The following is a 27927-nucleotide window of genomic DNA, read 5'->3' as shown; positions in this document are numbered from 1 at the left end:
ACAGTCTTTCATTTTCTCCTGACTCTTCTGAGCAGCTAGTGTAGTAGTTTTGAGAACTGAAATGAAGTAAAACCTGAAAGGAGGAGAGGTGTACTTATTTTTCCAATATGAGGTGAAGTAATCCTGAATGTTAAAGTAAATGTACACATTTTTTATTGTGGGTGATTATCAATAGCTATGATCATAATGAAAACTCTATGTCTTTTATATCCTGCTCTCTATTTTATTAAACTTTTTCACCTGTAATATTTGATCTTTAGAGAGATACTTAGAGACAGATAGGGTTCTTTTATTTTTATTTTTTAGTTGTAGATGGACACAATACCTTTATTTTGTTTATTTTTATGTTTTATGTGGTGCTGAGGATTGAACCAGTGCTTCACACATGTTAGGCGAGCGCTCTACCACTGAGCCACAACCCCAGTCCCCAGATAGGGATTTTATGATTCCAGTCTTATTGATGAAGACCCTTGGTCTGTTTCTCAGGTGTTCACCCCAGTTAGGGTTCATGCTCAGCCTTTCTCTGAACCAGTCCTTGTCAAAGCATCAGTGATCAATGCATAATGACTTATGGGTGGCCAGATAAAATGGTCAATCCAAGTAACTTAAAGAATAAACATTATTTGCCAGTGCTGATTATTTCTTCCTTTATCAATCAAATACCTTCATCACTTGGCTCCCAGGACTTCACCCTCTCTTGGGTTTCTTACTGTCCTGGCTGTCACTTTCAATTCCTCCTTGTCTTTTCCACTTCTAATTACTGGAGCTCCCTAGTCCTAAGTCCTTTACCCTCAGTTCAATCTATACTGACTCCCTGGGAATTTCGGCAAGTCTGTCGGTTTAAATATCTATATGCTAATAACACTTAGATTTATATACAGATGATCCCTGACTTAATGATGATTCAACTTACGATCTTTTGACTTTCCAATGGTGCAAAAGAGATGTGCACTCAGTAGAAACCATACTTTCAGTTTTAAAATTTGATCTATTCTCAGGCTAGCGATTTGCTTATAAGTTTCTCATCATGCTGGGCAGTGCAGTGAGTCACAGCTCAGGAGAGGCAGCAACTAATACTCTACAATAGACTGTGTTACTGAGATAGGGTGTTCAGTAAGTTGCATTAAGTGTATTTTCGATTTATGATATTTTAAACTTACAATGGGTTTATCAGGACATTACTACATCTCAAAAGAAGAACCCTCTTGAGTTAATTTTCTGTTGCACTGACAAAAATAGCAGAAATAAACAGATTAAAAGGAGAAAAATATTTATTTCAGCTCAAGGTTTCAGAGGTTTTTCAGCCCATGGTCAGTTGGTTCCACTGCTTTGGGTTTGAAGAAAGGCAGAACATCATGGCTATGGAAACATATGGTGAAGGAGGCTGCTCACCTTATGGTGTTCACGAAGCAGAGAAAAGGGGCCAAGACAAGATATACCCTTCCAGGCATGCCCTAGTAATCTATTTCCTTCAGCTAGGCCTCACCTTCTATAGTTTCCATCACTCCCAACAGTCCATTCAATTATGAACCCATCAATGGATTAATCCACAAATGTGATCAGAGCCTTCATGAGTCAATCATGTCCCAAGAGGCCCACCTCTGAACGTTGCTGCATAGGGGACCAAGTCTTCAAATATGAGCCTTTAGAGGATATTCCAGATCTGAATCATAGCACCTCTCTTGAATTTCAGACTCATAAATTCTGCAGCCAAACCTATATCTTCACTCATATATTTTCCCCTATATTATGTCAAGTCCCTAATTTATGCACCAAGGCTCAGAGAATTGTTATACGTATTATATAAAAACCAAAGAAAGAAAGAAAATCTCACTTGCCCCTACACCAGCTCACATACAGAAACTGCCAACAAAGAGGGTCCCTCAGAACAGCTCTCTCCTGGGATCCATGTGAAAATGGCCTCATTTGATTATATAAATGAAGATCTCCAGAAAGCTCTTCACATCCTAATAAAAACTCTGAAAGGACAAAACAGGGAGTTAGATGAATGGTGAACATTAACAGGCAATGGAGTTAGAAAAAGAATTGTGAGTACAAGATACAGTGTGTGGAATCAAATTGAGAAAAGAGCGAGCCCAGAAGGGAAGATTTTCCTGCTCCTAATGAGGTTTCCTCCTGTGCTTAAAAGAGAGGAAACATAATAAAGAAATTAAGACTAAAAAAGAAGGTGTGCCAAAGATAAAAATCTTCCCTATAATAGAAATAGATAAAAACACTGCCAGATTCAACCTAAAGATAAACTACATGCAGGCAGGAATGTCTTGAAGATTTGGGTCTTCAAGGTGGATGGCTATCCTTGCTGCAGGCTCTCAGAAACACAATCTGTGCTCCCTGGTTGAACTTCTCCATTATTTGTGTGCTTGTTTTTAACGTCAACTAAAATGTTTTATTTTCCACTTATCTCTCCACAGTTTTTGAAGGATTAGTTTAAAAAATTTTTTTTGTAGTTGTAGATGGACAGCATGCCATTATTTTATTTATTTTTATGTGGTGCTGATGATCAAACCCAGTGCCTCACATGTGCTAGGCAAGCATTCTGCCACTGAACTACATACAGCTCCAGCCCCATTGAAGGATTACTTTTGAGACACAACCACTGGCCTTCCAAAACCATTTGAGTTTGGCATGGCCATTTTGTTACATATGTGACTCCTGTATACCTGAATACATACCTACTGAAATGCAATGTGAGCACTTTGGAAGAAAAAATAAACACATCTGTCTCTATACTTAACCAACAGCAATCATCTTTTCCCATTGCTGCCATGGGGACTGCCCACAAGAGATAACACTGCCTTTCCCTTAGAGAAGGCCACATTACAGTAAAGTGCTTTTTAATCTAAAGTCTTCATAGTATCATACAGTTTTCATTTATTCACAAATACTTATTGATTTTTCTACTGTGGCAGTGAGTTGGTATGAGAGATTCCATGGACAAGAGGTATTGTGAGTAGTGTTCATTCTCACTCCTGTTTGTTCAGGATCTTGGCTTCAATGAAAAATGTTATTTGTCAATGGTGGTAGAAATTCTTCATCTTTCTGGGATTCACCAAATACCATATATTCTTTCTCTGCCATATATACTCCACATCTATAAGCTCCACATCCATGGATTTAACCAACTATGGATCAAAACTATTTGAAAAAAATTGCGTCTGTATTGAATATATACAGACTTTTTATTCTTGTCATTGCCTCCTAAATACACAATGGTACCTACACTGCATTATGTATTATAAATTATTCAGATTCAAAGGATACAGAGAACGTACATAGGTTACATTCAAATACTATACACCTTATAAAGGGACTTGACATCTGTGGCTTGGTTATCTTTAGGGGATGGGGAAATCCTGAAACCAATACTCCATGGGTACAGAAGGAAAACAAAATACATAAACTCATACACATATACACGTAGATATACTTACATATAGACACACAGGGCTTGGCACAAAGCATGTGTTCAATAAATCATTAACATTAAGGTGGTGATAGTGCAATAAAGTAAAAACTAATTCATCCCTGTATTCCTAGATAGGATTCAAATGTAGACATTGTTTGGTTAGGGCTATGTAGGGCTTCTCATGAGGGACAATCTTCACCCAACCCATACATTTTTGGAGATACTTTTGGTTTTTACACTAATGTAGGGGGTTTTTTACTGGCAGGTAAAGGCCAGGAATGCTGCTTAACAGCCTACTATGCACAGGACATATTTTCTCCCAAAGAATTATCTGATTTTGCCTCCCAACAGTTAAACGTTCTCAGACCCTGACCTGCAGGGTGACATCACATTTCTTCTAATAGTGCAGACCTGATGCTCTCTCAGATCATTCCTTACAGGTTGTCTATATATATACATTTGCCAATGTTCTATCATCCTTGGGACCTTCTTACTCAGCACACCAAGCATCTTGCATTTGGTTCAGTTGGAAATAACAATAATATTTATATCTCATCTACTATGGAACATGCCTGTTTTAAATCCTTTCTGTTGGCTCAATCCTTACAACACTATGAGGAGAGGAACTATCTATCACAACCTCAGATTACAGATGAAACTAAGAAACGAAAGGTTCAAGCAACTTGTCCAAGGTGACACACAGGGCCAGGGCTCGCTAGTGGTAGTTGGGATCAACCTCCAGCATTCTTGTTCTTAAAATTCCACATTGTATACCTCTCAGTCCACAAATGAGGTTGGGTACCAACAGTCATAAGCTAACACAGAGTATTTACATTAAGGAGGAAGCACACACATGCTTACCAAGGTGAAGAAAGTTCTGCCTTTAGATTGGTTATCACCTTATGTATCAAGAGATTACAAAATGTCAGTCCAAAAATCCACTCACGGGGTTGGGGATGTGGCTCAAGTGGTAGCGCGCTCGCCTGGCATGCGTGCGGCCCGGGTTCGATCCTCAGCACCACATACAAACAAAGATGCTGTGTCCACCGAAAACTAAAAAATAAATATTAAAAAAATTCTTAAAAAAAAAAAAAATCCACTCACACAAAATGGTGGACATGTTACTGAGATATAGCAACAGAAAAGAGTGGCCCAGCTGGTGGAATGAGACAGACATCATTACTCTAGGTACATGTATGATTGCACAGATGGTGTGACTCTACTTTGTGTACAACCAGAGAAGTGAAAAATTGTGCTCCATTTGTGTACAATGAATCAAAGAGTATTCTGCTGTCATGTATAACAAATAAAAATTAAAAAAAAAAAAAAAAAGAGAGAAACAACAAAAAAAGTAGTGATCCACTGAAAACTCCCCTGGTGCCAATGAGAATGGGCCACTTGCTAGTGGGAATGGTAAGCAAAAAACAAAAAATAAAATCCTATAAGCCTCAAAGAAGGAAGAGAGGAACATACCAGTTACTTGTATTTCATTTAAAGCATACCCAATGTATGAAAATTCATGTTTACAGACAAGATGAACTAAAATGACCTTATTTCTATTACTAAAGGAATCCATTTTAAAAAGGAGGAGGACATATCGAGGAGCAGAAAGGTGGGGGGAGCTAGAGGAGGAGCAGGAGTTATCTGGCCTGGATGTCAATGGTGTTTGGTGGGTTAGAATTATAACTAGGATCTGTTACTGTTCTTTTCCAATTATTCTAAAAACTTAAAGGTATCTTTAACAGCAAAGGAACATGATTCAGTTCGAATGCAAGTTGAGGCCTTAGAAGCCCATCACATACAGACTAGAGGTTCAGTGTGGGTTCTAGAGACAGCCGATTGGAGTAGAATGCCAGGCCTTCCTCTTACCTGTTGTGTGAACTTGAGCAACTTGCTCGCTCTGTGTTTTGGATTCTTCAACTGTTAAACAGAGGATAATCATGGTCCTTCCCTCAGAGGTCATGTCAGCAGTATGATGGCCATCAGTACCTAATTTTCATGAGCACTACATGTGTTAGCTACTATTTTTACCAGCCATCAACTTTCTCAGGTCACTGATTTGTGGCCATCTAAGTATTTTTAACTCATAAATCTGTATAATGAGAATTTCTATTTCACAGGGTAGTTGGTGAGGATTAAATAACACAGAATAACAATGGAAAATTAGAAAAAATCATACAAATATAAGTGGGTATAATTTTAGGGAGCCCTGAAGCCACTTATTGCACCACATACATAAAAATTATGCTCCTGAACTGGGTGGAAGCATTTTCTAGTATCTGGAGCCAAAATCAAGTTACAATTTGCTTAAGTGAACTTAAAAAAAATTGGGGGGTGCTGGGTATTGAACCCCAACTCCTCCCACATGCTAAACAAGCATCCTACTACTTACTATCAAGCTATCCACCCTCAGCCCACTAATAAACTTTAAAAAAAAAAAAAAACCCAAACTTTTTTGGGTGGTTGACAGGTCAGCAGACTCCCAGATATGGAGAAAAAGATTAAGGCTAAGTCTGCAATGTCTTTTCTGTGTCTCTGCTTCTACTGCAGCAGCTCAATTTAAACACCTAGAGCCAGCTAAAACATGGTCAAAAAAGATAAGGAATGCCAGGTGTGGTGGCCCACTCTAAATCCCAGAGACTTCGGAAGCCAAGGCAGGCGTTCTAGGCCATCCTCAGCAACTTAGCAAGGCCCTAAGCAACTAAGTGACACCTTGTCTCAAAATAAAAAATAAAAAGGTTGGGGATGTGCCTCAGTGGCTAAGTATGCCTGTGTTCAATCCCTGGTACCAAAACCAAAAACAAACCAAAAGGGTGTGTGGGGGGGTGGGACTACAAGAGTCCAGGCACAGTAACACTAAAGTCTTCATAATCTGATTCTAGGATGAGACCACTTTTCTTTTTATCTCAGTTCTACTTTCTAACAGTTCTGCTATCTCTGTAACCTGAAGGGAATAGAAGGGAGGAATACTGACATTTCTGCTTAGGGAATGTTTAGATAAATGCTGGGAGGAAGTGATGGGACTTCCAAGCACCAGTGAGGTTTTTCACCTCACATGACCATGCATGCCTCTTCCTCCTCCCCATCTGAACCCCTGCTCCACAATTTAACATGCTCACCCTTCTGCTGTCTGCAGAATTAATATGGTTGATCCCTCTCCTGTAGATGCTCTCAATCTCCTTGCTTCCTTGGAACCTTCTCTTATTTTCCTCCTTCCCCACTTCCCCTTTATCATAGAGGCTTGCCACTGTGTAGGATTTCTGTTCTCCTCACACATTTTGAACAAGGCTAGTATGGTTGAAGTGAAAAGAATGATAGTATGCCTGAAAATAAGATTAGGGAGAAGGACCCAGAACAAAGACTGCAGAAGTTGGATTCTACTTTGTCATGAAAAGCCATTAAAGGAGTTTTGAACAAGTTTTGTACATATTTGGTTTTTAAAAGATAACACCAGTTTCTTTGTGATTAGTCTAAAGGGGACAAAAGTGGAATCGACAGATGACTGTAGCAAAAGCAGTAACTACAGTGGTGCTGGTAGAGGTGGTGAGAAGGGGTCAGATGTGGAATATTAAAATGGTAGGAACTGGAGCAACATTTTATTGTTTTTTCTTGTTGCTACTGTTTGAAATCTTCTATAGTACAAAGATAAAACAATAATGAAGAAACACAAATTGGACCTTTCTCTGGCTAGAGTGTCTAGGAAAGATGGGTGCTTAATTTTATTTGTGCAGTATGGTTTGAAATGGCTTATCCCCTCCAAAAACCCTATTGTGAGGTATTAAGAGGGTGGAAACTTAACCCAACTATGGTGATTAGTAGTTGGGCCTTTGAGAATTGATTAGGACTTAGGTAAGATCATTAGGGTGGAACCCCATCATTGAAGACTGGTGGGTTTATAAGAGGGAGGACATAATGACCGTGAACACTTCCCATGTGATGCCCTCTGCTGCCATCAAGAAAACCTCACTAGATATAATCCCTAGACCTTGGATCAGAATCATGAGCCAAAGTAAACCTTTTTTCTTTATAACCTAATTAGTAGTATGATTATTAGCAACATAAAACAGACTATGGCACTGTGAGTTAGAGCTTCCAGAAAAAAGCTTAAGAATCCTGCGAGGGCTGGGGTTGTGGCTCAGTGGTAGAGCGCTTGCCTAGCATGTATGAGGCCCTGGGTTCGATCCTTAGCATCACATGAAAATAAATAAATAAAATAAAAGTACTGTGTCCAACTACAACTAAAAAATAAATATTAAAAAAAAAAAAAAGAATCCTGTGAGAATCACAGCCTTTGGGACAGGAGTTCCCTGTGTTTCTCCTTTGCTAGCAAAGCAATAAAAAAAAAATAGAATCCTGCCACAAAATCTTTTCTCTCTGGAGAAAAGAGAGGATCATCTGTTCAGATTGCCTAAAATGAGGAGCAAGTGGTAAATTTTCACGATGAAAAGGACCAAAGGACTTTTACAAATAAAGATTCTGAGTCTTTTGAAATCCTGACAATCATGCTGTCTCAGATCTGTGGGAGGAAAATTCATATAAATGATCCAGTGTTCTCAGGAAATCAGAGATCAGTTGGTGACCCAAGAAAACCTGAACAAAAATTATGTGGGAAGAATTTTCCCTTGAGTTCAAAGAAACCCATGGTTAGTATCTATCTAACAGCAGAGTTTAAAACTCCAGTTTTCAATAGTAGAACAAACTGCCAACATTGCCTAAGGAGAGATTGTGAAACCAGTGTTTTGATGTCAAGGTGATATGCACTGGTGTGTTTATGTCAATTAGTTTTATCGAGGTACAATTTATAAACAATAAAATCCACCCATTTATGCGAGCAATTCAGTGAATGCAGTCATGTAGTCAAATCTGATATAGAAAATTTCCATCCCTCAGGCTGGTCTGAAAGTAGTGAGTTATCCCAATTGAATGATCAGACAGTTACAGAAAATTTCCATCCCTTATGCCACTTCAGTCACCTCTTACCCCACGAACAACCACTAAACTGCTTTATCTCATTACAGATTTGCCTTTTCTAGAATTTCCTATACATTATGCAGTAATTTGAGACTGAATTCTTTCCCTTGGCATAATGCTTTTGCAATTCATCCCTGTTGTTTTCTCAGCAGTTTCTTTTTACTATGAAAAAAGTATTCATTATATGGATCTCTGGTTTGTTTTGCTTTTTCATCTTCTGATGGACACTTAGGTTGTTTTCACTCTATTACACCTGTTATAAACTTGCAATGAACTTTCATGTAAAGGCTATGGGTGAACATTAATTTTCACTATTCTTAAAATAAACCTCTAGAAGTGGAATTGCCATGCCAGGTGATAAGTTTGTCTCACTTTATAGGAACAGCCAAATTGTTTTCCAAAGGGCTATACCATTTTCCATTTCCATTAGTAACTTGATCCCTGCTCTTGAATTTTAGAGAGGGCTACGTAGAACCTACAGGAAATATGAAAAACATAAGGCACATAATTTGAAGAGAAACAATAAGTCTAATTTCTCAAGAGAATGTGAACAAAGAAAAACATGCCCTGCTTGGATAAACATAAAGTTCTTGCAGTTAAAAATTCTGGATAGGATACATAGTTCTAATAACACTGCTAAATTGCACAGCACAGATGTTTTCACTCTGTCATCAACCAGAATAATAGTCCACTCATTGTATACCATAACACAGTGCTTGATACTTAAATACTTTAAATGGATGAATGATTTTTCAGTGAGGGAACATATATGAATAACCTTACTATCTATCTCCTTCATGAGATACAGTAAGAGTTACACTAAAAATATATGAGTCTTTATAGTACAAGTACTCAAAAGCCTGAACAGGTTCATGTCACTTAATGGGGATCTTTCCTGTGAACTCGCTGGTGGATGTGAAGGTTGGAGCTCTGGCTGAAGCCCTTTCCACATTTGCTGCACTCATAGGGCTTCTCTCCAGTATGCACTCTCTGGTGGATGAGGAGCTTGGAACTCTGGCTAAACCCTTTCCCACACTTGCCGCAGTGATAGGGCTTCTCCCCAGTATGGACCCTGAGATGGATGCGAAGGTCTGAGCTCTGGCTGAAGCCCTTCCCACACTCATAGCACTGGTAAGGCTTCTCTCCTGTGTGGATGCACCGGTGAATGTGAAGGTTTGAGCTCTGGCTAAAGCCCTTCCCACACTCTCCACACTTGTAGGGCCTCTCTCCTGTGTGGACTCGCTGGTGGATGTGCAGGTTTGAGCGCTGACTGAAGCTCATCCCACATTCCCCACACTCATAGGGTTTCTCCCCAGTATGGACTCGCTGGTGGATGTGCAGTTTGGAGCTCTGACTGAAGCCCTTCCCACACTTGTCACATTTATAAGGTTTCTCACCCGTATGGACTGCGTGATGGATAAGCAGACTAGAGCTCCTGGTGAAGCCCTTCCCACACTTGTCACACTTATAAGGTTTCTCATCCGTGTGGACTGCTTGATGGATCAGCAGACTAGAGCTCCTGGTGAAGCCCTTCCCACACTGCTCACATTTGTAGGGTTTTCCTTCTGTGTGGTCTCTCTGATGAAGTGGTATTTCTGAGTTCTGACTGAAGCCCTTGCCACACCCACCACATTTGCACTGTTTGTCTGCAGTATGGATTTTTTCAGAGGGGTGAACATCTGGGCTGGTAATTGGTATTTTCCCACAGTCATTATGGTTACAGGGTTGTTCCTCTGTGTGAGCTCTCTGATGACTACAGCTAACCAACTGTGATCTCCATCTATAAATATCTTTACAGTTACCGTCAAAGGGACCCAAAGAACCCTCCAACTGTCTACTCTGGCAATTTGCCTCATGACCAAACAATGGTGACTCCAGTTCTGTTACATCAGACACAAGTTTAACTTGAAGGTTTTCTGAACAACGGTTCATCGAAAGATTTTCCCCTCTTATTACTTTTCTCTCAGTGTTTTCTTCAGTTACAAAGAGATCTCTGCTCTCCTGAGGATCCTGAAGTTCTTTCTTACAGAATTTCACAGGGGAGTCTTGTGTGGCCATTTGGCTTGGAATTTCAAAGACAAATATATTTCACTTGCAATGTTTCTGAAATCATCACTTTGAAGAGTAACCACACTATTCCTGTTTCTGTAACTATGACAAGATGCTTCTCTCCACTTTTGACACAGAGAAATATCTCAGGATCCCCATGTACTTCTCTTTAAGGATTTATAATGTAATCCAGATTCCAGGTATTATATTGTCATCTCTTTCAAAATTAGCCAGTAGATGCCATAACAGATCCTGAAGTTCTTTCTCTTGGTTTTCCACAGAACTTTCATTCATGTCTCCTAGGGAACAAGAAGAATTTAGTGATAAGAACCAAGGGTAAATTTCAAGAGAGCAGAACAGGAGTAGCTAAGGCCTGAAGACTTTGTAACTAGGAGAAAGTTCAGCTTGTCTTTCTAGTCATGTCCTTGGATTAATGTCAGGAGAAAAAGCCTTGAGTTCAGAAGTCAGACATTCCCTTTCTGATCTAAAACAAGGCCAATAATCCTGAAGAGGTTACTGAATCCTATACCCTTTTTTCCCACAAATAACATTTCATTTTACTGTATTTTAGTTTTAACAAATTCTTATTTTATTGATACTCTACTTTCAGAGGTGTTGGGGATACAAGAAAATAGAAATCCTTCTGCTTAGCAAGCTAGAGCTTCCTGGGATGAAAGACAAATATATCAACAACAATAATACCAAGGTAAGTGGTACAGATGTATATACAACATAATACATGCACAACTAGCAATGGGAGCACAAAATAGGGGAAATCAACCCAAATCTTGGGGCCTTGGAAAGATTTCTCAGAGAATATGATGGCCAAAGGGGGGAAAAAGTGAAATGTCCCTAGTGGCTTGGGAGGCTGAGGCTCTAACCAAATTAGCAAGACTCTGTCTCAACACTTTACAGAAGAAGAAAAATGATCGGTCAATAAATACATGAAATAATGTTCAACATGTCTCGTAATTACAGAAATGCAAAATAAAACTGCACTGAGATTTCAACTCATTCCAGTTGGAATGGCAATTATCAAAAATACAAGTAACAATAAACATTGGTGAGGATGTGGGAGAAAAGGTACACTCATACATTGCTGGTGGGACTGCAAATTGGTGCAATCACTCTGGAAAGCAGTTTAGAGATTCCTCAGAAAACCTGGAATGAAACCACCATCTGACCCAGTTATCCCACTCCTCAGTTTATACCCAAAGGACTTAAAAATCAGCATACTACAGCGATACAGCTATACCAATGTTTACAGCAACTCAATTCACAATAGCTAAGCTATGAAACCAACCTAGGTGCCCTTCAACAGATGAATGGATAAAGAAAATGTGATACATATACACAATGGAATATTACTCAGCCTTAAAGAATGAAATTATGGCATTTGCCAGTAAATGGATGGAACTGGAAACTATCATGCTAAGTGAAATAAACCAATCCCCAAAAATCAAAGGTTGAATGTTCTCTCTGATATGTGGATGCTGACTCACAATAGGCTGGAGGAGGGGAGGGAGGTTCACTAGATTGGAGCGGGGGGGGGGGGGGGGGACGCGAGGCAGGGGAGAGGGGAATGGGAAAGACAGTAGAATGAATTGTACATAACTTTCGTATGTTCATGTATGAATACATGACCAGTAACTCTACATCATGCACAACCACAAAAATGGGAAGTTACACTCCATGTATGTATGACAAGTCAAAATACATTCTATTGCGATGTATAACTAAAAAGAATAAAAAATTAAAAAACAAAAGACCCTGTCTCAAAATTAAAAAAAAAAAAGCTGGGGATGTTGCTCAGTGGTTAAGCACCCCTGGCTTCAATCCTTGGTACAAAAAAAAAAAAAAAAAGTGAAATATGGAGAGAAAATATGTGTTTGGAAAAACTAAAAGTAGCTTATTGTAAAGCAGATAAAAACAAAGGAAACAGTGGGACTGGAGGGTGTAGCTCAGTGGAAGAGGACATGCCTAGCACATACAAGGTCCCAGAGCTTCATACCCAATTCATTTTTTCTTTCTCTCCCCCCTCTCTCTCTCTCTCTCATACACATACACACACAAAGCAGGAGGCAGAGCAAAGGGCTTGATGTCTGACACTGAGTTCTTCCAACCAAACCTAGCATTAACTGAAACCTATAAAGGATTTACATTTAGGGTGAAATAACTGTGATTTTAAACACCACTGGAAAGCAGGACTTTAGATAGACAGTTGCTATAGCAATTCATAAGAAAAATAGTAAGGGTGACTGTTGTGGAGAGACAGAGAGAAATTCATTCTAAATCATGTGATAAAAAACAAAACCTAGAAGCCTAGGGGAAAGAGACACTAAGCATGCTCTCCAGGTTCCCTGTCTGAGTGACTGGTGTGTTGGTGCTATAATGGATAGGAAGTGAAAGGGGAAAAGGTTGAAGTGGGGAAGGAGAACAGATAACAAACTTAAAATTTGACTTGTTTAATTTGTGGTGCTGGTGGGGTGTTGTTATAGCTGTCCAGGACCAGAGAGCTACATGGGTCTAGAATCCTAAGAGAATTGCGCTCAGAATACAGAGTTTACTTACTGGTATGCATGCTAGTTAAAACACAATGTCGGACTGAGGCTGTAGCTCAGTGACAGAGCACTTGCCTAGCATGTGGTTCAATCCTTAGCACCACATAAAAGTGAAACAAAATAAAGGGACGTTGTCCATCTATAACTACAAAAAAACATTAAAACACAGTGTAAATATATTAGATTGCTATTAGAATAGAAATGTTGAGGAACTCCTAGATGATGGAAAACAGATTAGGAATGATGGGAAAATTAAAGAAAAAAGTACACAGCTCAAATCATGTATAGGAGAAGAATTTGGAGGTAAGGGATTCTCAAAAAGTCCTAGAAATTTAAAATCAGACTCAGAATCAACAATATAAAGCAAGACAGGCTTATTAATTCAAGTTAAGCATTCCAAATGCACATGTTGTCATTAGTAGCACCACTCTCCCAACTCTCCTCTTGCCCACAAAACCTGAAATTTTGGTGACTAACAGCAGGGACCCCATATAAAGTCTCAAGAAACATGATCAGCCAGCCAGAAGGCTCCTAATAGTATTACTTGGGCTGAAGAGAGAAGCAGAGGTTGGGTTATTGTTGAATCTACACAATGACATGACCAATTAAGGTACAAAAAGAAGCAACTGACTCCATATGTGCCCAGGATAGCCTTATGGTAACCTCTGAAGCAGACTTCGGGAGAAAGCAAGATAGCCCAGAGCTTGAGCTGGAAAAACAGGACTTGCCCAAGTAACTTACTGGAACAAAGGGGTGGCCTTTAAAAGTGGCTTCTACCATCCACCATCTAAATTTTCATTAGATTCTCCCAAGCCCAACCAGCAGAGGAATCCCTAAAGTAGAACACACATGTGCCACAGTGGTAGAGCATTGGCTGAGGATGCACAGTATACCATCATACTGGGAATACAAGACTTTTGAAAAAATATATAAGGAGTCAATTAAAAAATATATATAAGCGGACTAAAAAAAAACTACTAAGAGGCACAAACTCAAGAAACAGTGAACAGAGGAAATACGATTTTAAAGGTACATAATTAAAATACCAGAGAAATCAGAGGATATCATATTTAAACACAACTGAATAATATAAACATACTGCTATGAAAAATAAATCATAATTCTTCTAAAAAATGATTAATCATAAGTAATACCTGCTGTTCCCAACTAAAGCATTCAAGTATTGGCTGCATAATTTTATGTTACAAGAACTAGTAGGATACTCATTCTGCACATGAGGAAATTCATGCTGAAAAAGCTTAAGTGACCTGTATCACAGATAAGTGTCAGGCTATCTTATTTTAAGGCCTACAATCTACGTGGGGGAAATGGCGAAAAAGAAAATATGGCTAAGCTGGAAGATTGAGGGATTCTCCTAGAAGAAAGATAAAAGTAAAGGCCCATTTCCTACTAGTATTATGAGGGCAGTAATGGCTAATAAAGTCAGAGAAAATTATCAAAGAGAGAACAAAAAATTTCTCCCCTCAGAAATCAAGATTCAGAGCCGTTGTTAAAATGGTATGTGAAAAGACCCATAATTTTTAGGCACAGCCTTATAAAACCTCAGGAATAACAAGGCCAATCAAAACAACAACAAACCCAAAACAAAACAAAAAGCTGGGCATGGTGGCACATGCTTGCAATCCCAGCAACTCAGGAAGCTGAAGCAGGAAGATCACAGGCTTGAGAGCAGCCTAAGCAACTTTAGGGAGACCCTGTCTCAAAATTTAAAAAAATTAAAAGGTCTGGGGATATAGTTCAGTCGTAGAGCACACATGGGTTCAATCCAAGGATGAGAAACAAACAAAATAATAAAAACCCCATAAAACCCCCAAAATGCTAAAAGCAACCAAATAGGAAAGCCAGACTATGTGCAAAAAATATGAATTATATGGACATTAAACAAAATCTGGAGAAAAAGTGATTGTGCAATAAAAATTCTATGGGCTGGGGTCTTAGCTCAGTGACAGAGCACTTGCCAAATGTGTGAGGCACTAGATTCAATTCTCAGCACCATATATAAATAAATAAATTAATTAATTAAAGGTCCATTGACAACTAAAAAAAAAACATTTAAAAACAATTCTATACACAGTCAATCCAATAGAAGGAAAAGAGATATTTTTAAAAAATATTTAGTTAGTTAGTTAGTTAGTTATAGTTGGACACAATACCTTTATTTAATTTATTTATTTTTATGTGGTGCTGAGGATCTAACCTAGGGCCTTGCACATACTAGGCGAGCGCTCTGCCGCTGAGCCACAACCACAGCCCAAGAGATAATTTTTCAGATAAGAAATAATTCAATTACTGAAACATTCAGAGATGGACTGCAGTTTTTTTTTTTTTTTTAATTAAGGAAAAGAACAAAATAGAGGACACAGAGACAAATCCACAAAATTACAACTACCTTACATTAGACCAAGGTGCTAAAACCATGCAATGGAGAAAGGATAGCATCTTCAACAAATGGTGCCGGGAGAACTGGAAATCCATATACAACAAAAATTTCTTAATAAGACTCCTATAGTATAAGAATTAAAACCAAGAATTAATAAATGGGTGTCTTATTAAGAAATTTGGGGCCTGCCCCCACGTGATGAAGATTAGGGCCAACTTTATCTTCTATTAGACACAGAGTCTCTGGTCTGATTCCTAGTTCCTTGATCCATTTTGAGTTGACTTTTGTGCATGGTGAGAGAAAGGGGTTCAATTTCATTTTGTTGCATATGAGTTCTTTATATACCCTAGAGATTAGTGCTCTATCTGATGTGTGAGGGGTAAAAATTTGCTCCCAAGATGTAGGCTCTCTATTCACCTCACAGATTGTTTCTTTTGTTGAGAAGAAGCTTTTTAGTTTTAGTCAAGCCCATTTATTGACTCTTGTGCCACAGGAGTCTTATTAACTTCAAAATAACTTCTGAAGTAAAGTGTACTGAACATTTCACGCACTGTTTTCAACTTGTTCTTTTTTAATACTTTTTTTTTTGTAGTTGTAGTTGGACACCATACCTTTATTTATTTATTTATTTTTATGTGGTGTTGAGGATCGAACCCAGGACCTTGCACGTGCGAGACGAGTGCTCTACTGCTGAACCACAACCCCAGCCCTCAACTTGCTCTTTTATCTGGACAAGTTCTCGTGTTTTATCACAGATGAAGTATATTCTGTCTGGAGGCTGGAGTATCTGTCATGTGTGATATATTCCCTTGCAAATGACACTGAGGTATTTCCCAGGTTTTGGTGACTACAAACATTCCAACAATGAGTATCCTCCACCCAGGATTTTTACTCAAACAGGACCATATATGAAGAATAAACTTCTAACATTAGATCGCTGAATCAAAGGTTATGTGTACTATAAATTTAAGGAGACATCACAGAAGTGCTTACAAAGATAATGGCAAGATAGTAAAAATGACAGAGTATGGATCTCCAAAACTCCCCCATAAAAGTAACAATAAGACTAGCAAAAAAACTTTTTTAGAACTCTGGAAGTTTGTGGAAATCCAGGGAATATTTATTCACAAAATGCAACTGAATTTCAGAAAGAACTACAACTTTGTGGCATTTAAGTTTGCTCTAGTCCCATTCCTGACTCTAGCAGCCACTGGAGTGAACAGAACAGAGATGGAACTCTTTCAATTCCTCATTCCCAGAAATTGTCATTATTTCATCTGTCCTGTGGTTTCCTTGGAAACCCTATTTGCAAGGATGCCTGTATTTGACCTGACTCAGAACTCACCAAGTAAAAAAAAAAAAAAAAAAAAAAAAAACCTATTCCCCATGGTTGATCATCAAGAACAACTGTAGGCATTTAACTTCACATTTAAAGGAATGGTTCACAGCTGAATCCAGCAATAAACTAATCAAAAGGATTAAAAGTTCCATATCAAGATGTCTATAGAAGCTTGGAAAAGTTGCTGTATATTCCTGGGAATCTAAAATAGGTGCATTGGGCTGGGGATGTGGCTCAAGCGGTAGCGTGCTCGCCTGGCATGCATGCCGCCCAGGTTCGATGCTCGGCACCACATACAAACAAAGATGTTGTGTCCACCGTAAACTAAAAAATAAATATTAAAATTCTAAAAAATAAATAAATAAATAAAATAGGTGCATGCTCAGGGCTGTGCAAGAATCAACAAATGGGACGAATTCAAACTAAAACGTTTTTTTCTCAGCAAGAGAAATAATATGTGAGGTGAATAGGGAGCCTACATCCTGGGAACAAATTTTTACCCTTCAAACATCAGATAAAGCTCTAATCTCTAGAGTATACAAAGAACTCAAAAAGTTAAAAAACAAAAAAGCAAATAACCCAATCAACAAATGGGCCAAGGACTTGAACAGAAACTTCTCAGAAGAGGATATACAATCAATCAACAAATACATGAAAAAATGCTCACCATCTCTAGCAATCAGAGAAATGCAAATTAAAACTACTCTAAGATACCATCTCACTCCAATAAGAATGGCAGCCATTATGAAGTCAAACAACAATAAGTGCTGGTGAGGATGGGGGCGGGGAGGTACACTCATACATTGCTGGTGGGACTGCAAATTGGTGCAGCCAATTTGGAAAGCAGTATGGAGATTCCTTGGAAAGCTGGGAATGGAGCCACCATTTGACCCAGCTCTTCCCCTTCTTGGTCTATTCCCTAAAGACCTAAAAAGAGCATGCTACAGGGACACTGCTACATCGATGTTCATAGCAGCACAATTCACAATAGCAAGACAGTGGAACCAACCTAGATGCCCTTCAATAGACGAATGGATTAAAAAAATGTGGCATTTATACACAATGGAATATTACTCAGTACTAAAAAATAACCAGATCATGGCATCTGCAGGCAAATGGATGGCATTAGAGCAGATTATGCTAAGTGAAGTTAGCCAATCCCTAAAAAACAAATGACCAATGTCTTCTCTGATATAAGGGTGACTCAAAATGGGATAGGGAGGAAGAGCATGAGAAGAAGACTAAATAGGGAAGAGAGGTGGGAGGGAAAAAGAGGGAGAAGGGGAGTTGCACGGAAGATGGAAGGAGAACCTCATTGTTATATAGAATACATATATGATGTTGTGATGAGAAAAAAAAAGTGTGTCACATTAGATTGGATAGAGAGAAAGGATGGGAGAGGAAGGGAGGAGTAGGGAGGATAGGAAGGGCAGCAGAATAGAATAGACAATATGATTGATGTATATACATTCCATGTATGTATTATATGTCAAAATACATTCTGCTGTCATGTATGACTAAAAAAAATAAAAATAAATCGTATGGTAAAAAAGAAAAAGGAAAAGAAGATGTATGATAGAATTGCAGCAAGCAAATAAGTCAATAAAATACATAATTAGGTTGCATCTACAGTTAACATATAAAAAAATAACCCAGACTCTACAATAGCAATATGGAATCAAAATCCCCCGAAATAAGATAGATAGATATATATTTTAATTCAAGTATTACCCACACATAATGGTGCACACCCATAATTCCAGCAGTTTGGGAGGCTAAGGCATCACAATTGCAAGTCTCAATTTAATGAGAGCCTGTCTCAAAAATTTTTATAAGGGCTAGGAGTATAGATATAGTTCAGTGGCACACTGCTTGCCTGCCTAGCATAAGCAAGGTCCTGAGTTCAAGCCCTAGCACTGGTGGAGGTGGGGGGGGGGGGGGAAGAGAAGCAAGTATTAGCTAGAGTTGTGAAAAAAAAGGAATCATAATCATAATACATACTACTTAACTCTAAAATGACCCATAAGTCCAATGTAAAAAGCAATGTAAGCATTAGTTACTGAAAGACTAACGTACATTATTGGGAGAATAAGAATGCTAGGGGAGGTAAGATCAAAAAGCTGTATCCTTGGGCTGGGGATGTGGCTCAAGCGGTAGCGCACTCTTCTGGCATGCCTGCGGCCCGGGTTCGATCCTCAGCACCACATACAAACAAAGAAGTTGTGTCCACCAAAAACTAAAAAATAAATATTAAAAAAATTCTCTCTCTCTCTTAAAAAAAAAAGAGCTGTATCCTTTAGTAGAATAAAACAGATATTACTTTATGTATATACGTGACTGCATGCCCAGTGTGATTCTACAACATGTACACTCAGAAAACTGAGAAATTATACCTCATCTATGTATATCAAAGTGCACAAATGCATTCTACTGTCATGTATAACTAATTAAAACAAATAAAAATGTTAAATTAAAAAAAGCTATATCCTCATCTCTGATATGAAGACGTCAATAGAAAATATCAAATATTGATAAACTGGGAAATAGCAGTATATCACAATACTACAAATTAAAATTAAAATGATACAGAGGTATTATTTCCCATTTTTTATACCAGCACAAACTCAAAGTCTAAAGGCATACTTCCCAAACTAGTATCACTCATCATACTTCAGTACAAACTGGTATCACTCATCACGAAGGAAGAATATTTTGATAGTTATCTATCAAAATCATAAATGTGTGCATTCATGTTCTAGATTTCCAGGCATTTATATAAGATTAATCACCTTATGTGGCTTGTAAAAGCCAGTGACTAGAATCTGGGTAGACAGTTGTTAGGAACACGAAGAAGCTTTTCAATGTGTTCCTTTTCAAACTTCTTTTCTTAACCATGTGAATACATTTATTATTGAAAAAGAGAGATAACAAACAGCTGTCTAAGCATATGGTTTGGAATGAAGACACACTCAATAATGAACAGCTGAAAGGATCACAACTGAGTGCCCTTAGGAAGCCTCAGTGTGGCTGGAGGAGCAGCAGATAACAAAGAACTGCTTTTATCATAAGCCTTTTGTTATAGTTTGCTTACCTAGTGAATATATATCATTGTGTTTACAAATTTTAAGAATAATGAGAAGAGCCAGGCACAGTGGTATACATCTGTGACCCCAACAACTTGGGAGGCTGAGACAGGAGGATCACAAGTTTGAGGACAGCCTTAGCAATTTAGCAAGGCCCTAAGCAACTTAGTGAGACCCTGTCTCAAAATAAAGAGTAAAAATGTTCAGTGGTAAAGAGCCCCTGGGTTAGATTCCTAGAACCAAAAGAAAAAGAGTAATGGGAAGAAAAAAAAAAAAAAAAAAGAAGAACACAACAACAAAAAACCACACTGACACAAACAGAATAAAAAAAGAAAAAATGACAAAAGAAAAACCACTAATTTGAGGCCAAAATTATCAAATAATGAAAGGATACTATTTCAACATCCTCATTGTACAATACTTGGGAATGGCTAGTGGCTACAAAAATTACAGGTGTGGAGAAAAAAAAGATGGCGGCGAGGGGAGTGCATTGCCCCCGTGTGCCGTGTCACTGTGTGGGAGTATGACGAGTCAGGACGGCTAAAGGCTATCTTGTTAGGAATTTCAAGCAATAGTGGGGTGCTCCGGAACCTGGAGGAAGGATTTCTATCGCACGAGGATCGGCTACGGGGACTCAAACGCGAGAGATTTGTTGCACGGAGGGTAACACTGCTTATTCAGCAAATCGCCCCGCGGCTAGAGTCTGCAGCGCGTGCTGGGAAACGAGGAGATAGCGACGCAGGGATACAGCGCTGCAGTTTCTGCCAGCCGTGCAAGCACCGTACTCAGTGCTGAATTCTGGGTTCTAGACGGGGGAAGGAAGCGGTCCAATTCGGTTCTCCACACCGGTCAGACCACAAAGGAGGCCAGCGGCCACCATCTTGGAGAGCTGACGTCACCATCCCTGTTTTCGACTGACCGCAGATCATTCAGCCATAGAACAGGTAATTTCAGGCTGCCATTCGACTGCGGCTTGCAGACAGATTACTCAGGCTCAGTGCTAAATAACCCGTGGAAACTGCTTCTTGGAGCCTGCTCTTATCAGAGCATACACCGAGCACGGAGCGGCTGAGTTGCTCTGGCCAAGGGCTAAGGAGCCCGTGGAAACTGCTTCTTGGAGCCTGCTCTTATCAGAGCATACACCGAGCACGGAGCGGCTGAGTTCCAGCTCCTGGAACTGCTCTGGCCCAGGGCTAAGGAGCTCGCGGAAACTGCTTCTTGGAGCCTGCTCTTATCAGAGCATACACCGAGCACAGAGCGGCCGAGTTCCGGCTCCCGGAACTGCTCTGGCCCAGGGCTAAGGAGCCCGCGGAAACTGCTTCTCGGTCCGGGTCCTGCCGAGTACTGTGGAGGTAAATACCAACCGAGCCTTCGTGGGCAGTGGCAACAGGACTGAGATGGGGCCTGTGAGGGCCGGTCAGGACTCACCCGTTGCTTTGGTTACCCGGAAAAGGGAACAAAATTCTGCCATTCGCATAGGATACCAACATGGCAGAGATCTGATGTCATCAGAAAGCAGCGGAGGAGAGAACTTCATCAATACCAGCGGCGACAGAAACAGCTGGTCTCCTGGTAGGGAGGGTGAGTCACAGACACCCTTGTCTCTCTCGCTTTGTCGTCGAGCCAGAGGGGAGGAGCCGGGCCGCCACCCGCGCCTGGAGCAGGCCCAGCGGCTTGCCGGTGTGGTGGTCGCGTGACCCCAATTGGAGAGGGGGCGGAGCGGAGCCGCCACCCGCGCCCGCAAGGTGGGAAGACCTGTGACCCAGTGGTACATGGGCGTGGTAGGAGGGGCAGGGCAGAGCCGCCGCCCGCGCCTGCAAGGTAAGCAGACCTGCGACAGACTGGCGGGTCAGGCCCAGCGGCCTGCCAGCGTGGTACACACGTCACCCCAACTGGAGTAGGGGCAGAGCAGAGCCTTCGCCCGCGCCCGGATCAGGCCCCTCCAGTATGGTGGTCACGTGACCCCAATTGGAGTGGGGGTGGAGCGGAACCGCCACCCATGCCCGCAGGGTGGGCAGACCTGCAACCAACCTGCAGATCAGGCCCAGCAGTCCGCGGGCGTGGTAGGAGGGGCAGGGCAGAGCCGCCGCCCGCGCCTGCAAGGTAGGCAGACCTGCGACAGACCGGCGGATCAGGCCCAGCGACCTGCCGGCGTGGTACACACGTCACCCCAATTGGAGTAGGGGCAGAGCAGAGTCGCCGCCCGTGCCAGGAACAGGCCCAGCGACCTGCCGGCGTGGTAGTCACGACACCCCAATTGGAGTAGGGGCAGAGCAGAGCCGCCGCCCGTGCCCGCAAGGTAGGCAGACCTGCGACCGACCGGTGGAACAGGCCCAGCGGCCGGCTGGGGTGGTAGGCACGTCACCCCAATTGGAGTAGGAGCAGAACAGAGCCTTCGCCCGCGCCCGAAACAGGCCCAGCGGCCCGCGGGTGTGGTAGACAAGTCACACCAATTGGAGGGGGTGCAGAGCAGAGCTGCCGCCCGCGCCTGCAGGGTTGGCAGACCTGCAACCGACCGGCGCATCAGGCCTGGTGGCCTGCCGGTGTGGTACACTTGTCACCCCAATTGGAGTAGGGGCAGAGCAGAGCCGCCGCCCGCGCCCGGAACAGGCCCAGTGACCTGCCGGCGTGGTAGTCACGACACCCCAATTGGAGTAAGGGCAGAGCAGAGCCGCCTCCCGCGCCTGCAAGGTAGGCAGACCGCTGCCCGACCCTGCAAGGGAGACTTTTCAACTATACAAGAGCAATATAAATATATAGGGGAAAAAAACATTTCAAAAACACTACAGTTTCACCAAGCAGAAAGAAACGCAAGCAGTATGAAAAGACAAGGAAAGAAAGGACCACAAGCAATGCAGGTCAACGCAACTTTAGAAGAGGTAACAGCTGCAGCAGATGGAATGTCAGACAAAGAATTCAGGATATACATGCTTCAGATGATCTGGAGTATCAAGGAAGACATTAGACAGCAAAATCAGACAATGAAAGATCACTTCGACAAGGAATTACACAAACAAATCCAGGAAGCAAAGGATCAACTATACAGGGAGATAGAGGTTATAAAAAACAAACAAACAGAAATCCTAGAATTGCAGCAAGCAATAAACCAACTTAAAAACTCAATGGAGAATAGTACCAGCAGAGTAGAACACTTAGAAGATAGAACATCAGACAATGAAGACAAAGTATTTCAACTTGAAAAGAACATAGACAGCTCAGCAAGACTGTTAAGAAACCATGAGCAGAACATCCAAGAAATATGGGATAACATTAAGAGACCAAACTTAAGAGTCATTGGGATAGAGGAAGGTACAGAACTCCAAACCAAAGGAATGAGCAATCTATTCAATGAAATAATACAAGAAAACTTCCCAGACTTGAAGAATGAGACAGAATCCCAAATCCTAGAAGCCTACAGGATGCCGAATGTGCAAAATCATAAGAGATCCACACCTAGACACATTATAATGAAGATGCCCAACATACAGAATAAGGAGAGAATTTTAAAAGCTACAAGAGAAAGGAAGCAGATTACATTTAGGGGTAAGCCAATCAGGATAATAGCTGATCTTTCAACACAGACTCTGAAAGGTAGAAGATCCTGGAATAACATATTTTAAGGCTGAAAGAAAATGGGTTCCAACCAAGAATTGTGTATCCAGCGAAATTAAGCTTCAGGATGGAAGATGAAATTAAAACCTTCCACGATAAACAAAAGTTAAAAGAATTTGCAGCTAGAAAACCATCTCTTCAAAACATCCTCGGCAAAACATTACAGGAAGAGGAAATGGAAAATAACAATGAAAACCAACAGTGGGAGGTAGGACAGTAAAGGGGGGGGAATAATCAAAGAGGAAAATAAACCATGTTTAGTAACAGAAATAAACAAATGTGGCTGGAAGAACAACCCATATCTCAATAATAACCCTAAATTTTAATGGCTTAAACTCACCAATTAAGAGACACAGGCTAGTAGAATGGATCACAAAACAAGACCCAACAATATGCTGCCTACAGGAGACGCATTTGATAGGAAAAGACATACATAGGCTGAAGGTGAAAGGTTGGGAAAAATCATATCACTCATATGGACTTCGGAAACAAGCAGGAGTGTCCATACTCATATCAAATAAAATAGATTTCAAGCCAAAGTTAATCAAAAGGGATAAAGAGGGACACTACATACTGCTTAAGGGAACCATACACCAACAAGACATAACAATCATAAATATATATGCCCCAAACAATGGTGCAGCTATGTTCATCAAACAAACTCTTCTCAAGTTCAAGAGTCTAATAGATCACCATACAATAATCATGGGAGACTTCAACACACCTCTCTCGCCACTGGACAGATCTTCCAAACAAAAGTTGAATAAGGAAACTATAGAACTCAATAACACAATTAATAACCTAGACTTAATTGACATATATAGAATATACCACCCAACATCAAGCAGTTACACTTTTTTCTCAGCAGCACATGGATCCTTCTCAAAAATAGATCATATATTATGTCACAGGGCAACTCTTAGACAATATAAAGGAGTAGAGATAATACCATGCATCTTATCTGATCATAATGGAATGAAACTGAAAATCAACGATAAAAGAAGGAAGGAAAAAGCATACATCACTTGGAGAATGAACAATAGGTTACTGAATGATCAATGGGTTATAGAAGACATCAAGGAGGAAATTAAAAAATTCTTAGAGATAAATGAAAACACAGACACAACATATCGGAATCTATGGGACACATTGAAAGCAGTTCTAAGAGGAAAATTCATTGCTTGGAGTTCATTCCTTAAAAAAAGAAAAAACCAACAAATAAATGATCTCATACTTGATCTCAAAATCCTAGAAAAAGAAGAGCAAGACAACAGCAAAAGAAGTAGAAGGCAAGAAATAATGAAAATCAGAGCTGAAATTAATGAAATCGAAACAAAAGAAACAATTGAAAAAATTGACAAAACTAAAAGTTGGTTCTTTGAAAAAATAAACAAAATCGAGATACCCTTAGCCATGCTAGCGAAGAGAAGAAGAGAGAGAACTCAAATTACTAGCATACGGGATGAAAAAGGCAATATCACAACAGACACTTCAGAAATACGGAAGATAATCAAAAATTATTTTGAATCCTTATACTCCAATAAATTAGAAGACAGTGAAGGCATAGATAAATTTCTTAAGTCATATGATCTGCCCAGATTGAGTCAGGAGGATATAGACAACCTAAACAGACCAATATCAATTGAGGAAATAGAAGAAACCATCAAAAGACTACCAACTAAGAAAAGCCCAGGACCGGATGGGTATACAGCAGAGTTTTACAAAACCTTTAAAGAGGAACTAATACCAATAGTTTTCAAGCTACTTCAGGAAATAGAAAAAGAAGGAGAACTTCCAAATTCATTCTACGAGGCCAACATCACCCTGATACCTAAACCAGACAAAGACACTTCAAAGAAAGAAAACTACAGACCAATATCTCTAATGAACCTAGATGCAAAAATCCTCAATAAAATTCTGGCGAATCGGATACAAAAACATATCAAAAAAAATTGTCCACCATGATCAAGTAGGATTCATCCCTGGGATGCAAGGATGGTTCAATATACGGAAATCAATAAATGTTATTCACCACATCAATAGACTTAAAAATAAGAACCATATGATCATCTCGATAGATGCGGAAAAAGCATTCGACAAAATACAGCATCCCTTTATGTTCAAAACTCTAGAAAAACTAGGGATAACAGGAACATACCTCAATATTGTAAAAGCAATCTATGCTAAGCCTCAGGCTAGCATCATTCTGAATGGAGAAAAATTGAAGGCATTCCCTCTAAAATCTGGAACAAGACAGGGATGCCCTCTCTCACCACTTCTGTTCAACGTAGTTCTCGAAACACTGGCCAGAGCAATTAGACAGACGAAAGAAATTAAAGGCATAAAAATAGGAAAAGAAGAACTTAAATTATCACTATTTGCAGAAGACATGATTCTATACCTAGCAGACGCAAAAGGGTCTACAAAGAAACTATTAGAGCTAATAAATGAATTCAGCAAAGTGGCAGGATATAAAATCAACTCGCATAAATCAAAGGCATTCCTGTATATCAGCGACAAACCCTCTGAAATGGAAATGAGGACAACCACTCCATTCACAATATCTTCAAAAAAAATAAAATACTTGGGAATCAACCTAACAAAAGAGGTGAAAGACTTATACAATGAAAACTACAGAACCCTAAAGAGAGAAATAGAAAAAGATCTTAGAAGATGGAAAAATATACCCTGTTCATGGATAGGCAGAACTAACATCATCAAAATGGCGATATTACCAAAAGTTCTCTATAGGTTTAATGCAATGCCAATCAAAATCCCAACGGCATTTCTTGTAGAAATAGAGAAAGCAATCATGAAATTCATATGGAAAAATAAAAGACCCAGAATAGCAAAAACAATGCTAAGCAGGAAGTGTGAATCAGGCGGTATAGCGATACCAGACTTCAAACTATACTACAGAGCAATAGTAACAAAAACAGCATGGTACTGGTACCAAAACAGGTGGGTGGACCAATGGTACAGAATAGAGGACACAGAAACCAATCCACAAAACTGCAGCTATCTTATATTTGATAAAGGGGCTAAAAGCATGCAATGGAGGAAGGATAGCATCTTCAACAAATGGTGCTGGGAAAACTGGAAATCCATATGCAACACAATGAAACTGAATCCCTTTCTCTCGCCATGCACAAAAGTTAATTCAAAATGGATCAAGGAGCTTGATATCAAATCAGAGACACGCCGTCTGATAGAAGAAAAAGTTGGCTACGATCTACATACGGTGGGGTCAGGCTCCAAATTCCTCAATAGGACACCCATAGCACAAAAGTTAATAACTAGAATCAACAAATGGGACTTACTCAAACTAAAAAGTTTTTTTCTCAGCAAAAGAAACAATAAGAGAGGTAAATAGGGAGCCTACATCCTGGGAACAAATCTTTACTCCTCACACTTCAGATAGAGCCCTAATATCCAGAGTATACAAAGAACTCAAAAAATTAGACAATAAGATAACAAACAACCCAATCAACAAATGGGCCAAGGACCTGAACAGACACTTCTCAGAGGAGGACATACAGTCAATCAACAAGTACATGAAAAAATGCTCACCATCTCTAGCAGTCAGAGAAATGCAAATCAAAACCACCCTAAGATACCATCTCACTCCAGTAAGATTGGCAGTCATTATGAATTCAAACAACAACAAGTGCTGGCGAGGATGTGGGGAAAAGGGTACACTTGTACATTGCTGGTGGGACTGCAAATTGGTGCAGCCAATTTGGAAAGCAGTATGGAGATTTCTTGGAAAGCTGGGAATGGAGCCACCATTTGACCCAGCTATTCCCCTTCTTGGTCTATTCCCTAAAGACCTAAAAAGAGCATGCTACAGGGACACTGCTACATCGATATTCATAGCAGCACAATTCACAATAGCAAGACTGTGAAACCAACCTAGATGCCCTTCAATAGACGAATGGATTAAAAAAAATGTGGCATTTATACACGATGGAGTATTACTCTGCATTAAAAAATGACAAAATCATAGAATTTACAGGGAAATGGATGGCATTAGAGCAGATTATGCTAAATGAAGCTAGCCAATCCCTAAAAAACAAATGCCAAATGTCTTCTTTGATATAAGGAGAGTAACTAAGAACAGAGTAGGGACGAAGAGCAGGAGAAGAAGATTAACATTAAATAGGGATGAGAGGTGGGAGGGAAAGGGAGAGAGAAGGGAAATTGCATGGAAATGGAAGGAGACCCTCAGGGTTATACAAAAGTACATACAAGAGGAAGTGAGGGGAAAAGGAAAAATAATACAAGGGGGAGAAATGAATGACAGTAGAGGCGGTAGAGAGAGAAGAGGGGAGGGGAGGGGGGATAGTAGAGGATAGGAAAGGCAGCAGAACACAACAGACACTAGTATGACAATATGTAAATCAATGGATGTGTAACTGATGTGATTCTGCAATCTATATATGGGGTAAAAATGGGAGTTCATAACCCACTTGAATCAAAGTGTG

At 40.1% G+C, this 27927-nt stretch overlaps 1 protein-coding gene and 1 long non-coding RNA gene across 2 annotated transcripts in view; one reads left to right on the top strand and one right to left on the bottom strand.

Moving 5' to 3' along the window:
* LOC139705439 (uncharacterized) overlaps window positions 1-27927 on the top strand; it is a 45120-nt gene that overhangs the window by 13249 nt on the left and 3944 nt on the right. Inside the window, exon 2 of the long non-coding RNA XR_011707338.1 lies at window positions 11058-11153. This is a non-coding gene — a long non-coding RNA (uncharacterized lncRNA). The remainder of the gene's footprint in view (window positions 1-11057; window positions 11154-27927) is intronic.
* Znf239 (zinc finger protein 239) overlaps window positions 8907-27927 on the bottom strand; it is a 30896-nt gene continuing 11875 nt past the window's right edge. Inside the window, 5 exon segments of the mRNA XM_027947870.2 lie at window positions 8907-10467; window positions 10470-10595; window positions 10598-10652; window positions 10654-10681; window positions 10683-10746. Coding sequence (XP_027803671.2) covers window positions 9278-10467; window positions 10470-10595; window positions 10598-10652; window positions 10654-10681; window positions 10683-10746 — 1463 coding nt within the window. The 3' untranslated portion in view covers window positions 8907-9277.

The sequence above is a fragment of the Marmota flaviventris genome, chromosome 4 (assembly GCF_047511675.1).
Source record: "Marmota flaviventris isolate mMarFla1 chromosome 4, mMarFla1.hap1, whole genome shotgun sequence".
Classification (NCBI taxonomy): Eukaryota; Metazoa; Chordata; class Mammalia; order Rodentia; family Sciuridae; genus Marmota; species Marmota flaviventris.
The sequence above is the reverse complement of the archived record's forward strand: the minus strand, read 5'-3'. Positions and strand labels throughout refer to the sequence as shown.